General features: G+C 43.0%; 1 protein-coding gene across 2 annotated transcripts in view; it reads left to right on the top strand.

Moving 5' to 3' along the window:
• LOC149161921 (autophagy-like protein) overlaps positions 1-16,431 on the top strand; it is a 290,688-nt gene that overhangs the window by 62,378 nt on the left and 211,879 nt on the right. For both annotated transcript variants that reach the window (XM_089437085.1, XM_089437084.1), the window contains exons 2-3: positions 11,070-11,130; positions 11,443-11,496. In XM_089437085.1, coding sequence (XP_089293211.1) covers positions 11,070-11,130; positions 11,443-11,496 — 115 coding nt within the window. The remainder of the gene's footprint in view (positions 1-11,069; positions 11,131-11,442; positions 11,497-16,431) is intronic.

Here is a 16,431-nt window from a genome sequence, read left to right as displayed (position 1 = left end):
ACCACTGGCTGGTATATATAGAGGTGCTTTCTCCCTCATTCGAATCAATCCAATAAGGCCATATACCTCTAAAATTTTCGGGGGAGAAAATGTGAGCCTAAGCTGTAGCAAGGAGAAGCATAAGGACAGCATGGAAGAGGGCAAAAAGATCAGCGTACTTCTGTGATTGGGCCGCAGGAGCTGCAGGGATAGCGTGGCACATTTGAAGGGTTATTTTTGCTTATGTTAAGGGTTGTTCTTTGGCTGGGTTTGCAGGACAGTATTGGAGCTAAACCGCAGTAAGAAGGAGACCTAAAAGATAGCGTACAAGAAGCCTATCAACATGGTTTCTTTGGTTGACGTAGGTGACAACGTGGAGGAGAAAGGACTGTTTCAAGGTATAAGGAGGGCTGTCTTAAATGCGGATTAGGGCCAGCAAGAAGAGTTGTCTAGGCCGAGGATAATGGAAGGATAAACGCAGTTGTTGAGGGCATTTGTATGGGTCTGTTGCTACAACAAGTTGTTGAGCTAGGCCGCAGGCCATAGCCAACAACATGAGGCTGTTATAAGTGCTGCGTTGAGGGTTATTCAGCCAGCAAGGAGCAGCGTGGTGGTGGAAGGGTCTCACCTTGGAGAACCGTAGCTCTAGAGGCTTGATATGCTGAAATCAGTTGAAGATTAGAGGGCTGATAAGTATGCCCTAACCTGTGATGCAGCAAAGGAAGGAGGGTCTTGTGGAAGGCAAGCCGCAGTCCTTTAGGTGACTGTTGGAGCACTTTTTAGGGCTGACTTATTTCTGACAAGTATTCCCTAACCAGTATTCAGAATTGCAGTCCTTGTTGCCAGAATTGCAATTTCATAGTGTCATCTTCATGGTTAAGATCTTTGATGTATTTGGCAAGTCAGTATTGACTTCAAATCATTGTACTCTATCTCTCTTTCTCTGCTAAACTATTGAAGAATATATAAGAAGAATTGATCAAGGGTTTCCCCACATTGGTGTTTGTCCCTGGCTGGTGCCACATCTTGTGTCCTCTTGTCTGGGCTTGTCCTCTACTGTTTATGTTTATGTTCTATCTGCATTTTACTATCATGATGATGTGATTGCTATGTATAATGGGCTAATAGAAAATTTGAAGTAAAATTGCTCTAAAGCATAGAACATACCATTGTTTCCTAAATTTAACATGGTATCAGAGCTAGGTTAGGACAAAGCCCAAGCAAGAGTGAGAGAAAGCAATCTCTAAGAGTTCGTTGACAAGCCTCCTTGACTCCTGCCAGTCTAAAGTATATTCAAGCATGATATGGGCTGGAATATTGAAAATGCAAATCCATACATTACAGTGATATGTCTTGATGAACATCTGAAGAATGTTGCATAAGGCTGGATACTGTAGCTACAAAGATTGCAAGGCATTAATACCATTTGTTGACATGGCCCCTACACATGCTAATTCCAAGGAGCATACCTTGTTGAAACAAGTTAGGTAGACATGACAAGAGATTGAATTCCTGTTCAAGGTTGAAGACTGAAGTACTGAAGGCTGAAGTGTAGAACTTGATGAAGTATAGACTACTTGTGTTGAGGGGATCAAATAATGTTTAATGAAGGACTCTTCAGCCCTATTCAAAGGAACCCAAAGTTATTTTATCAGCCCTCTCTTGATTGCACTCTATTGGCATGTAATCTGATCTCTGCATCAAAGACACAGTGATGACAAACTTTCTGAAAGCTCGCATCCACAGAGATGTTATGTCACAAAATGATGATCACAGAAGTACAATCCTCTGGACACTCGCATGTCATAGAAAGAGAAGGTGCTACGGAGCTCTGGTATGTATATTTCATTATTAATCAAAATGAATATATAAATGTTTTTGTGACAGGACTGATCTCCAATGCTGGAAGGCATTTAAGGTCTTCCTATTCGACCATACCCTAGAAGAAAGGAAAATGGTCTATATTCAACCCATAAAGGACAGCCTTCAAAAGAATTAGAATTCTGAGTTTACTCTTGCGTAAATACTCAGTCCGAAGTTGACTTTGAGGACACTTTGAGCATGAAATTGCACCTAACCTTTTACTCATTCCCGAGCATGAGGCCCAAGCTTCTTGAAGCAGTCTAGCTCTTCTGTTCTGAGTAGAATCTGTTGTAAAGAAATAGGAACCGAGACTCCAGTATCATGTATGTTTGGAATCAATATGAGCTCCTGTGTGATGAATTCCATAAGTGTACTTTCATCTCATACATGGATTCATAGCCTGAATCTCTTATGTCAGTCAAGCTGACCTGTGGAATGTTATTTACTTACAGTGACAATACTTTTATTCATCATCAAACTTTGGAGCACATTGAAGAAGAAGAGATCTACAAGCCTCAAGCAGTTTGGATCCTCCATTGGCTTATGAAATAAATCAAGGTGTACTGCACTGGGTCACTGATTCTAGGCTCCAACAGGTATTTACAGTCCCTCATCATTCCTTGTCAAGCATCAGAACCTAAAGGGTCAAGTCAGGTTCTCTTCATCAATGACAGAAGCATTGGCAATGGATCTTGTTCACAACCAAAGTTGTGAACAAGATGTGTAAGTTTGAAATAGTCTGATGAACTTAAGGACAAATCTAATTCTTTGTCTTGTACTAACAACTTCTGACGAATTACAGAAGTAGCTGTGTGACAAGTTTTGGGAAGAATATAACATAACGGAATATTCTGGTTAGGAATGGCTTCGGCATATCGCTCATTTCAACATATGATGAAATTCTGAAGTCACTTATCATGGTCATATGGATACAAATGGCTGGATGAGATCATCCTTATTGAAGAGTTTCATGCACATGGCATAAATCATTTAGCAATCTCATCGTTGAAAGGCCATCTTACGTATGGCCTCAGAGGGAGCCACAGAGTATTTCAAGAAAGATAACCATGTCAAAGGGTGCTGAGTCATGATAGCTGATATGATATCTGGTGACTCTAAAAATGATATCCTTGTTACTTGAAAGGCAACATGTTTGGCTGACTTTGATGTATAGACCGAAGGATGAATAGCAGGGTGCAGATGGCTTGATGGATATACCCTGAACAAGCATACATTTCCAATGTTTAAAGGGAGCCATGATGATTATTGAGATCCTCTCATGCAAAAGGGAGTTGACCTCTGAATTTGAGATGAAGGATCTAGGCACTACTTCCTAGGATTGGAGGTCTGGCAAAAGCCAGGAGAAATTTTCCTATCTCAAGGAAAATATGTTGTGAAGATATTGGAAAGATTTGGATGGTTGACTGCAAGCCTGTGACTACCCCGATGGAATTTAACCTCAAAAAGTGTTGCCATTGGGAAATGCTTTTGAGTATCGTCAATTCATAGGAGCACTGATGTTCTTGGTGAATTCCCGACCAGACATATGCTTTGTGGTTAACATGTTGAGCTAATATATGGTTGAGCCTCATCATATACATTGTTTGGTGCCAAGAATCTTCTGAGATATTTTCGGGGCACAATCACTTATGGATTGAGAAACACTGTCGGAGATGTAACGCTGCATGGTTATTCTGATGCTGATTGGGCTGGCAGTGTGGTGGATCGCAAGAGCACTTTTGGGTGCTGTTTTTCTTTGGGTTCTGCTTCAATATCTTGGATGAGCAGGAAGTAGAAATCGGTTGCCTTCGAGCACCGTTGAGGCTAAATACACAGCTGCTAGTATAGCCTCCTATGAAGCTGTCTGATTGAGGAAGCTCTTCAGTGAGCTGTTTGGACATATGCTGCATACCACCGTGATCCTCTGTGACAACCAGAGTGGGATCCGATTATCAGAGAATCCCGTGTTTCATGATCGCTCCAAGCATATAGATATCAGGTACCACTTTATCTGGGATATGGTACAATGAGGAGCAATAAGGCTCCATCACATTGGGACTGATGAGCAGGTCGCCGATATTCTGACAAAGCCCCTGGGGAAGGTCAAGTTCTTGATCTTCCGAGAACAACTTGGAGTCGTGGAGAGACCCTCTTGTGAGGGTCCTATATGATATGGATATTTAGCTCTGGGAGCTTCGGGGGTTTTGGGTACTTCTTGGAGCGATGAGCAACCATAGGGTGAGTGGTTCAACCTTCCCCTAGTGGTTTGCTGTGTATAGGGTGAGTGGTTCAACCTTACCCTGTGATACCTCATGGCAACATGTAGGCAGGATGAGTGGTTCATCCTTCTCCTGCTGAGACATCTTACCCATGCAGTCTGGGACTCATGGGAAGTACCTCTCATCTGGCCAATGAGTAGGGAAATGAGGATAGGGACCATAGTACTACCGATGGACGCATCGTGTACTACTGTACTCCCTATGCTAGGATGACCTATATTGATCTGGGATCAATTGGAACTGACTTCGGGTCAATAAGAGTGGTATGCTACACTCTCTTTTATTTGGAACTTACTTCAGGTCAGTAAGAGTGGTATGATACACTCTCTTTTATCTGGAACTGGCTTTGGGTTAGTAAGAGTGGTATGCGACACTCTCTTTTATCTGGGACTGACTTCGGGTCAGTAGAGAATGGTATGATATATTCTCGATCTCTTCTTCTTTGTCATAGGTCAGCAGAGAAGAGCAATGCAGAGTAGTGCATTGATGGCAGAGATAGTACCAACTGGTGGATGGATTAGCTGATGGAGTTCTCCCTAGTTGAGAGGGAGTGTTAAAATTGGCAACTAGGGCCAAACTCCACATGGGTCATCTTATTAATGACAGTTGATATTTTTCTTTGGTTCCTCTCTCCGAGAGGTGTAGGATTGATCTGAAGATCATCCGATTCTGACATGTACTATTGATTTGGGGTAGCTTCGGATGTGCTCTAGCCACGAATTTTGGTGGAGAGGTTGGGGCACATGAGATCTCCAATATCCAGAGAGGGTTTGGGCAGATTCTAAACAGATTGAGAAATATTAAAATAATTAATATTTTTAATGGAGTCCTTACGTCTAAACTTAGGGAAATTAAAATATTAATGTGGATTAATATAAAACTGTGTTAGAATGGTCCAAAAGACATGGATCAAGCCAGATCTAATCTTAGTGGTTGATTAGGGACTTAATCTTGGTCGTTGATATGTCAACGAGAAAAGTATAAGAAGAGGCTTGAGGGTCACTTGGAGAGCACACCAGATAATCAGTGTTTCTATTCTCTAGAGCGGGGTTTGCTAAGAGAGCTAGAATCAGTGATCAAAGTTGCAGCTGAGGGGCAGTGAGTACAGAGAGATAGAGAGGCAGAGATAGTGCGGGAGATCAGCGCAGGAGCCAGAGAGAGTGACGCAGAACTAGCCAAGGCTCAACAGGGCCACACAGAGGCAGCCAGGAGCTGCGCAATGCTTCAGAGAGGCCAATGTTGTTGACGCAAAGGGCCAGAAGGCTGACGCAGGCCCATTCAGGGTGACGCAGGGCCAATGATGGGCAAAGAGAGGCTGCCGTAGTCCAGAAAGGCAGACACTGGGGTTTCTAGGGCAGATTGGAGCTGAGGAGCTGCCGAAGGGTTTATCCGGGGTTTCAGCCAGGGCATTTGTCTTAGACTGAGAGGTACTACTGCCAAGGGCATTCTCTGTTGGCTAAGTCGGATTTCGCACCCAGATTGTACTCTGAAATTGCTTAATAAGAAAACCCTCAGATATTTGCATCGGTTTTCCCGCATTGGATTTTTTCGGGGACATTGGTCCAGAAATAACGGTGTCATTTTGTGTGCTTGTTTCTGTTTCCTTCAGTTGATGATCTATAATATGTTGAGCATGCACTAGTGTTTATTTTTAGTACTTACATTGTAAATAAGTTGTTAAGTAATGGAACAAGTAGGTAGGAATAAATCAGTAAAGTGCATGGAGGGTTTCTAACTGGTAGAGTTAGAAACTTCAACATGGTATCAGAGCGTGGTTGCAGATCATAGGAGAATTGAGGACATTAGCCAAGCGGAGCAATAGCAACAGAAAACAGCTGTCCCGAGTGACAGAAACTGTTTCTAGCAGAGCAACAACAAGGGAAGGGTGACACAGTGTCTGCGTCATCAGGGGTGTGCCAGGAAGAGGCAGTGCAGAGGCTAAGGGAGGCAAAGGGAGACTCACGCAGAAGCTAGGAGGGTTGACGCAGTTGGCTGAGGAGGCCGAGTTGCTGGTGCCTGGATTGCGTAGAGCTTAGGAGCTCTTACCTTCAGGTTGCTGGGGTTTAGGAGGCTGTGGGAAACTTGCAGAGTGGAGCTGGTGGGGTACTGTAGTCAGAACAATACCTAACAGGGCAAGGAGGAGGGAGTTTCTACTGACGGTTTTTAGCCGAGAAATTCAGATCAGTGGTGCAGTTGCACAGACGATCAGAGTAGGGGGCATCTCGACATTGGCAGAAGGATTTCTAGGAGGGAAATCGAGACTCAGAGACAAGTAGGAGTAAATTAGATAGAGTGCATGGAGGGTTTCTAACTAAGTAACTTAGAAACTTCAACAGTTGGTACAATTTCTTTAGGTCCTCCGACATCTCATATGTCGTTTCCTTCTCGGCAATGTGTGGTACTACATGGTCCTTGACCCCGTCAAGGATGATGCTCTTGGCCCTTGCCATTGCCTCCTCGTACTTGTTGTGATCAGCTGGGTCAACTGGGATTGCTATCATCCTCAAGGCGAAGTGCTTAACACGATTTCTATCAAGTATGGATAAGATTCTGGCCTTCCAGACTGCGAGGTATTTTGTCCAGAGTATGCTGGGCAGAGGGACCCTTCCACCTTGGGAGGAGATGTGGGTGGCTCTTCGCCAAGAAGAGATCAGACAACAAACAAAGGCAGGAAGCAGCAGTAAGGGGATCAGAGTCAAAAAGGAGGAGGAGGAAGATGTTTCCCTAGCATCTGAGGGAAAGCAAGAAAAGCGGAAGAAGAAGGATCTCTCCAAGATCAAGTGCTTCCACTGTGGGAGCTAGGTCATTATGCGACCTAGTGTCCAAGGAAGAAGAGTAAGGGGGAGTCTTCCGAGACTAAGGCAGTGCCAGCAAGGGCAAAGAAGGGAGTGGATACAGACAATGACTGTGCCATGAGTGCACACGCACCACTTGAGCGGGAGTGGGGAGACATCGAGCTGTAGTTAGGCGGACTACAGGCGATGAGGGGCAGGATCCTCGAGGTACCCAGCCTCTTGGATTAGACGTTGCTACGGGAGCTCCGAAGAGGAGTAGCAGGACAGACTGATGTGGGTAGAGATGGATGCGGATGGAGTAGCAAAGAGAGCTACAATGCAGGATTCTCGGGACAGTGCAAGGCTAGCAGACTGCAACAGTGCGAGAGGCACGGGAGTGTTGCACCAGTGCAGGATGGCACAGAGAGGTGTGCAACGGTGCGAGATGCAGGGAGTTGTTGCAACAACGCAGAGGTCAGAGAGGGAGCACTTGTCAGCGACAGAGGGAGCTTCAGCATCAGTGGGTGTTTCTAGCCCAACAGAGAGGTCAGAGTTGGGAGATCAGTTACTTACTTCTCAGTAACTAAGTTGCAGTGCAGCAGTGGGTAGCACGATGCAACATGATGAGAGGAGATGCAATGCAGATGCAAAAGTGGCAGTGGTAGAGCCATGAGCAGCAACACAGATGCAGAGGGAGCTGTCGTATAGATGCAGTAGTGGCAGTGGCAGAGCCATGGGCAGCAGTATAGGATATCGTAGTGCAGAGGATGATGGGCAGCAGGCCTAGCATCAACACAGGGACCGATGCTGGATGATCAGGGTGATACTCAGTCAGGAGTATTGCTAGAGCACAATGCTCACTAAGAGGGAGTGTTGATTTGGGGTAGCATCGGATGTGCTCTAGCCACAAAATTTGGTGGAGAGGTTGGGGCACATGAGATCTCCAATATCTTGAAAGGGTTTGGGCAGATTCTAAATAGTTTGAGAAATATTAAAATAATTAATATTTTTAATGGAGTCCCTAAGTCTAAACTTAGGGAAATTAAAATATTAATGTGGATTAATATAAAACTGTGTTAGAATGGTCCAAAAGACATGGATCAAGCCAGATCTAATCTTAGTCGTTGATTATGGACTTAATCTCGGTCGTTGATATGTCAACGAGAAAAGTATAAGAGGAGGCTTGAGGGTCACTTGGAGAGCACACCAGATGATCAGTTATTCTAATCTCTAGAGCGGGGTTTGCTAAGAGAGATAGAATCAATGATCGAAGTTGCAGCTGAGGGGCGGTGAGTACAGAGAGACAGAGAGGCAGAGATAGTGCGGGAGATCAATGTAGGAGCCAGGGAGAGTGATGCAGAACCAGCCAGGGCTCACGCAGGGCCAGGCAGAGGCAGCCAGGAGCTGCACAGTGCTTCAAAGAGGCCAGCATTGTGGACGCAAAGGGGTAGCAGGCTGACGCAGGGCCTCCTGAGGTTGACGTAGGCCCTCTTGAGGCTAACGCAGGCCCATTCAGGGTGATGCAAGGCCTCTTGAGGCTGACGCAGGTCCATTCAGGGTGACACAAGGCCAACGCTGGGCAGAGAGAGGCTGACGTAGTCCAGAAAGTCAAACGCTGGGGTTTTTGGGGCAGATTGGAGTTGAGGAGTTGCCGGAGGGTTTATCCGGGGTTTCAGCCGGGACATTTGTCTTAGACTAAGAGGTACTACTGCCAAGGGCATTCTCTGTTGGGTAAGCCGTATTTGGCACCCAGATTGTACTCTGAAATTACTTAATAAGAAAACCCTCAGATCGCTGCACTGGTTTTCCCACATTGGGTTTTTCCGGGGACATTGGTCCAAAAATAACGGTGTCATTTTGTGTGCTTGTTTCTGTTTCCTTCAGTTGATGATCTGTAATATGTTGAGCATGCACTAGTGTTTATTTTCAGTACTTACATTGTAAATAACTTGTTAAGTAATGGAACAAGTAGGTAGGAATAAATCAGTGAAGTGCATGGAGGGTTTCTAACTGGTAGACTTAGAAACTTCAACATGTACAAATGAAGTTATGAATTTATTTTGATTATGGTCAAATTATCAAGATCAGCCTCTTCTATATGTTGGCTCACCTAATCCAATAGTCGCGTCTCTTGACCCCCACCGATTGGTATATATAGAGGTGCTTTCTCTCTCATTCGAATCAATCCAATAAGGCCATATACCTCTGAAATTTTCGGGGGAGAAAATGTGAGCCTAAGCCGCAGCAAGGAGAAGCCAAAGGACAGCGTGGAAGAGGGCAAAAAGATCAGCGTACTTCTGTGATTGGGCCGCAGGAACTGCAGGGATATCATGGAACATTTGAAGGGTTATTTTTTCTTATGTTAAGGGTTGTTCTTTGGCTGGGTTTGCAGGACAGTATTGGCGCTAAACCGCAGTAAGAAGGAGACCTAAAAGACAGTGTACAACAAGCCTAATGATCAACATGGTTTCTCTGGTTGACATAGGTGACAGCGTGGAGGAGAAAGGACTGTTTCAAGGTATAATGAGGGATGTCTTAAATGCGGATTAGGGCCAGCAAGAAGAGTTGTCTAGGCCGTGGATAATGGAAGGATAAACGCAGTTGTTGAGGGTGTTTGTATGGGTCTGTTGCTACAGCAAGTTGCTGTGCTAGGCCGCAGGCCATAGCCAACAACATGAGGCTGTTATAAGTGCTGCGTTGAGGGTTATTCAGCCAGCAAGGAGCAGCGTGGTGGTGGAAGGGTCTCACCTTGGAAAACTGTAGCCCTAGAGGCTTGACATGCTGAAATCAGTTGAAAATTAGAGGGCTGATATGTATGCCCTAACCTGTGATGCAGCAAAGGAAGGAGGGTCTTGTGAAGGGCACCGCAGTCCTTTAGGTGACTGTTGGAGCACTTTTTTAGGGCTGACTTATTCTGACAAGTATGCCCTAACCAGTATTCAGAATTGAAGTCCTTGGTGCCAGAATTGCAATTTCATAGTGTCATCTTCATGGTTAAGATCTTTGATGTCAGATCTCCTATTTTGGCAAGTCAGTATTGACTTCAAATCATGGTACTCTATTTCTCCCTCTCTGCTAAACTATTGAAGAATATGTAAGAAGAATTGATCAAGGGTTTCCCCACATTGGGGTTTGTCCTTGGCTGGTGCCACATCTTGTGTCCTCTTGTCTTGGCTTGTCCTCTACTGTTTATGTTTATGTTCTATCTGCATTTTACTCTCATGATGATGTGATTGTTATGTATATTGGTCTAGTAGAGATTTTGAAGTAAAATTGCTCTAAATCATAGAACATACCATTGTTTCCTAAATTTAACACTCACCATCTTGCATTGGATTTTATAACCAAAAGCATCGGTTTGAACTAAAAACTTGCCAGGGAGCCTTTAAATGCTGAGTGGCTAATGATCATAGTGCTGTCATATAGAACTGCTAGCAGCTAATCAACGTCTTTGAAGGTCCATATTAGAATGGAGCACCCAACTATAGATTAAGTTGATCATTGGTAAACAGTGAAGGGAACTTAGCTTGAACAATTACTATATAGTATAACTTCAGCTCTGCAATCAATGTACTCTCATTGTGCAGTAGTTCATCAGGAAAAAAATTGCTAATAAATGAGTTTAATGAGTGAGTGAAGCCATCTTGATCAAATGGGGAATTGGCATTTCTGCTTCCTGCTGGCTGTGGGAAACACGATATTTAAAATATAATTTGGTTTTGTTCCCAGTGTTGGTCTGAATTATTCAACCATGTCTCTCATTGGGTAATCCATTAAGGAAGGTATGAAAAAACTCAATATCTTTTTACTTTCCTGGAATCTAGCCTCATCCTTACCTATGCACATGGTGAATCTTATAAATTTCCATGGCTACTAGTAGCCAGATTAACTTAGTATATTATTTACTCATTTGTGTAGTGTACTGAATCAATTGCAGATGGGGTAATCCTGGAAGATGTCATTTTTGGATGTAGGAACTTTTCTATTATAACCTGTGTTGAAGAAGTCAATGATGTTTCATGTTTTTAACTTAAAACAATTCATCCACTGTAGAGTTTAGGTTGATTTAATATAGCATTGCAGTTAAAGTGTTCGACCTCAAATAGGTGAATGTGCCGTTTCTGCTGGCTATCAATATGTGATGGGTCTCTGTCTGGTGTGTAATGTGATGCAGGTTTTATAAAATTTCACAAAATGATTCGGAAACGGGCACAGAAACAAAATTTTGGTTCCAGGTTGGCATTTCTGGTTTCTGATTTGCTTTAAGTTCACTTGCTAAGCTTACTCTTACCCAAGTTACTTTTCAAGACTGCTTTTAGCTTGATTGACAGCATTTTTGATTTTCAACAAACAAGAATCTGGTTACTTGTTGCATTGAACCACTTTTTAACATTATATTATAGAATTAATAGCTGTATCACATCCAAGAATCATGCAGTTGAACTATCCCATGGCCATTGTGGTTTACACTTTAATGGATGGAAACTCACTACTCTACTATTTATTTATGATGACGTGTTTGTATCTTTGTTGCATATATTAATCAGCTTTGCGAGCAAATGGTCTTCAACCATGATCAACCTGTATGTTTCAGATGTCAGGTAATCTTAACCTTACAAACTCATTTCATTATATTATATGGTTTATATGTAATATAGTCGGATCTACTTTGCTTCTGTAGTTTCTATGAGTGCAAATGGATTTTGGAATTACAGCTATTGTGAAAATGCTACTCAAGAATTCATGCTGTGTATTATGATGGCTTAAATGTAATACAATCAGATTAACTTTGTTTCTGTAGTTTATATTACAGCAAAATGATTTTGGAAATACAGCTATCCTGCCAATGCTACTTAAAAGCTAAGAACTCATGCTGTGTACTATGATGGAGGAATAACTTTCCGCTTTTGTTTGTTTGTTTATATTTTTATTCCTAATTTTCTTAAAATGTAAGTGAGTTACAGTCCACAGTTATTGTGAACTTATGAGATTTTTGCAGAGCTCTAGTTGTGTTTTACTTGAGTTTGGTGCACTTGTTACAACATTTGTTCTGAGACTTTCTTCATGCATTTTCTTGGGATTCTTTTTCACTTGATATCTGTTTGTGTTTGAGGAATGAGATTGAATCTGGTCCAGATTTGGCAAAATTCGTATTTATGACAGCTTCTGGAACATAGGTGAGGGCCATGGACAGTTTTCACTGATGCAATGGGTTTGTTGGATGAAGGTCATAACGGTACTTGAAAACTTCAGCTTGGGGATCCCAGAGAACTTCTACGACAGCATATTAAAATACTGCTGAAATTACCATAGGTTTTACAATTGTTTGTTGAAATAGTAGCGAGAAAGGTCAGTGGAGGTAGATGCTTTTTCTGCCCAGTTTGAGAAAGATTTCTCATTGATTGCTTGCATGGCAAGCTCAGCAGATAGCAGTATATGGTATATTGATTCAGGAGCATCCTTCCACATGACCGGGAACAAGAAGAGTTTCAGCCACTTGAAGGAGAAGGACATGCAGTTTCAGATTGAGCTAGGAGATGATGGTCAGTATGCAGCTAGAGGAGTTGGTACTGTTAGTTTTCAGAGGGAGTCAGGTAATCCTCTTCATCTCAGAGATGTTCTCTATGTTCTAGGACTGAGGTAGAATCTTGTTTCGGTAGCTACCATTTAAGGCGTCTTCCATGATAATCTAATCAAATCATTTAACTTGCTAAATCAACTAAGTTGCTAGGCCATTCAGTTGTGTCTCCCGGATTTGTTGGTTGCCAACAAATCTTCCATCTTTACATTTTATAGCGATTAGCTCCCATAGCTTGATGTAGGGAGACAACTAGAACGGAGATGGCGGAGACCAAAGTGATAGCCCTCGTCTTGAGCGTTGTCGCATCTTACCTATACAGTTTGGGTGACAACATTTTCTGGTGCTGTTGCCGGGGAATCAATTTCTTGGTCCTTGGCGTTACGACACTTTATCATTACCCTCTTCTATCTTTTCATCCTCTCATTCTTCATTCCTTCACTAATCTTCTCATCACCTTGTTCACCTTTCTATTTGCACCTTGGCACCTTGACATTTGGGTTAGTTTCCGGCTTGGGTGGCGATTCCACTTATTCATTCATTTACAAGAGCTTATATTAGAAGAAATCCTAGTAGCTTGGTTAACCCCACTCCCGATCCTGAAAAGGCTCTAAGAGCTCGGTTAAACAAATTACATTCTAGTAAGCACTTAATCTTTCTTGGACAGGAAGCCCTCCCTGATATCCACTTGCTTTTCCCTGATCCTGTCGGCCAAGACTTCATGGATTTCCACAGGCCTTGCAACTTTGCTAATATCTAGGGGCAATCCCATAATTTGCTAGATACCGGTTTGGATAAGATCCTATGTTTCAGGGGAACAATGCAATCACTGGTGATGCCTGTTACTGCTTAGAATAGCAGGGGGCCAAAAGGGACTCTTAAAGGGATGACTGCTAGGTCAAGGGCAACAATGGACGCTTAGCCCACTGTCACCTCAGCTAAGACTCCCTACTATTTACGGACTTTCACCAATGGGAGGAGACCTAGTATATGGAAGGTCACTTGTGAAGGATGAATCAACAAATGGATGTGAAGTGACTTTAATGATCATTTTCCTAGAAGGGGTCAAGGATGAAGCTTGCTTGCTCTCAAAGCAAGGTACAAAGCTTTCTAGGAGAAGGAGGTGAGGATTTAAGGGCTAGGTTTAAGGAATGTGTCTTGCAAAGGAGTTTCCCAATCCCTAAAATCCTTATTGAACTTGGTTTCCCAAGTGGTTCTTGAAGAATTAACTTTTCAAAGGTATGGGACCACATGAGACCAAGTGGACCCAACCTAGGTTAAGGGGAGGGAGTTTAGCAACCAATGATGATCTTAACCCAGACAAGGAAGGGGAAAGGATCAAAACCAGAGTTTTCACCTAGAGGTGTCAAATTGATCCTATGAGGTACTAGCCTAGGAAATGTTAAAATTTGGTACCGGAGGACAGGTGGTTCCCTTAGGCTTTGATCTTTGGCCTAGGGAAAAGTGTCCAAAAGAATTTAATTTTTCTCCTAAAGTGACTTTATAATTTTATAAAGTTAAATCTAATTTAAAAGTGACTTTAAGTGATAAAGTTATTAAGTCTAATTTTAAAGTGACTTTTATAAAGTCAATGAAAAATTAGAAAGGAAAAGTGACTTTGGAAATAAATGACTAAGTGGGTCTTTATTAAAGTGGGGTGAATTAAAAAAATAGAAAGTGAGATTTAAATGAGCATTTAATCTCAACCATTGATCTAAATCTATTTCAGCAATTGGATTTAGAGATCACCCAAAAGTCACTTGGATCACCCAAAAGTCACTTGGAGTTATATTAAAGGAGGAAAAGGAGGAAAAGGTCATTCATTCTTTCATGAGTAGATTGGGAGAAGGAGAGCAAGAGAGCAAGAGAGATTTCTGAGCAGGAAGGAGAAGGAGACAACAGCTTGGCACACATTCCAAGGCAGCAGTTGAGCAGATTTGTACAGCTGATTCAGCACATAGTGAAAGGCAGATTTTTGCACAAACATCGAGGAGCAGTTTGCTGATTTTTCTGCACACAAAACGGAGGTCGTACAGCATTTATTGCTGTCCTGTTTGCTGTAATTTCTAGATTGCTATGAGGCACGGGAAAGGAGATAAGTTGTAAATTTGCTTGCTGATTTTTTGCTGAATAATTCTCACTGTAAAAAGACAATTTTCAGAAATAAAGAAGAGCTCTCAAACTGGTTTTCCCCAAGAGTTGTAGGGGGTTTTTCCAGGGTCAAGTTGACCAAAAATATCAGTGTTTTAATGGCTGTTTTTAATTGCTGATTTTTATTTCTGCAATTTCCAGCATTCTGAAAAATTTTCAGAATTTGTGTTTTCAGCCATATTTAATTTTTTCAATCTGTTAAATGTATGGTTATGGGAATGGACATTTAACTACATGGGAGAAATAAGGTGAAACTGAAAACCGGGGTGGGAAAACAGAAATTTTTACATGGTATCAGAGGTTGAGTGCTGAAGCGCAGTTTGGGACATCAAAAGGAAAAATTACAGTTGCTGATTTTTCACTCAGAAAATTCCAGCAAGCTGATTTTTTCATAAACAACAGTTTTATCTTTACTACAGCAGTGCTATTTTTCAGTTTTAGGACAGCAGGATGTCATTGGGATTGAGGGTGGAGGATAGGCTGGATGGGCATATAAATTACAGCGTTTGGAAGGAGAGAATGCAGAGTATCTTTGAGAAGGCAGAAGTCTGGGATATCATGGTGCATACCGCACAGAACCCTGTTGTTGTGCCCACTGATGTTACTCAGTTGGCTGAGTATAAAAAGAAGAACAATAAGGGTAAGAGGCTGATTCTAGACGGAATCAAAGACCATTGCATTCCTCATGTGAGAGGAAAGAGCAATGCCCATGAGATGTGGACAACATTGTCCAATCTCTACCAGAGTACCAATGAGAACCGGAAGATGGTCCTGAAGGAGAAGCTGAAGAACATTAAGATGGGGAATGATAGTGCAGCTGGATATCTCACAAAGATTACCAATGTGAGAGATGAGTTGGCAGCGATTGGAGAGGCCATTCCATCCACTGAGTTGGTGCGTATTGCAGTGAATGGCCTCCCCCGTTCATGGTTGAACTTTGCTGATGGGGTTTGTGCACGTGAGACCCTTCCCACATGGGAGAGGTTTTGGGATGATTGTATTCAGACAGAGATCAGGAAAGGACAGCTTGGGGCAGCCAAGCCAGCTGAGCAGGATGGGGACGTAGCACTGGTGGCAGGAGGCAAGAAAGGCAAAGGGAAGAAGCAGGCTTCCACAAGCAGTGGTGGGGGCAAAGGCAAAGGTAAAGGTAAACAGGGTAACTCACAGAAGGACTATTCCAAGGTGAAGTGTTGGAATTGTCAAAAGATGGGACACTATGCAGTTGTGTGTCCGGAGAAGAAGAAGAAGAAGGGGAAGAACCAGGACGTAGCAGCTTCAGCAGAGATTGAGGACTTTGCTGGTCGTTTTGACCGAGAGTTTGCGTTCACTACGTGTGAGTCCTCTAGTACAGGATCACCTGCCACACAGGTTCAGAGGGAGCATGCTTTTCCCTCGATTAGCGGAGCATCTTCAGGTATCTGGTATGTGGACAGTGGGGCTTCACGTCACATGACAGGAGTCCGGGAGTACTTCTCAGAGCTTTCAGAGAGTGGGACTGATATTGAGGTAGTACTCGGTGATGATAGAGTTGTTAGAGCAGTCGGGGTGGGGACAGTGACATTTCAGAGGGAGTCCAAACCTCCCTTGAAGGTGTCAGAGGTCCTTTATGTGCCAGGGATGAGGAAGAACCTCATATCCGTCTCAGCTTTGGAGGACAGAGGATATGAGGTACTGTTCAGGGGAGGACAGGTGTTGATGTATCCCAGGGACGCTCCAGCTGATTCAGCTAGAGTGATAGGTGTACGCCATGCAAAGGTGTACAAGTTTGCATTCCAGCCCCTTTTGGCATTGAGCAGTAGTACCGACA

This window comes from Pinus tabuliformis, chromosome 5_2 (assembly GCF_031772625.1).
Source record: "Pinus tabuliformis cultivar Carrire ecotype Pingquan chromosome 5_2, CPIR1, whole genome shotgun sequence".
NCBI classification, from domain to species: domain Eukaryota; kingdom Viridiplantae; phylum Streptophyta; class Pinopsida; order Pinales; family Pinaceae; genus Pinus; species Pinus tabuliformis.
This window is presented reverse-complemented; position numbering and strand designations above follow the sequence as displayed.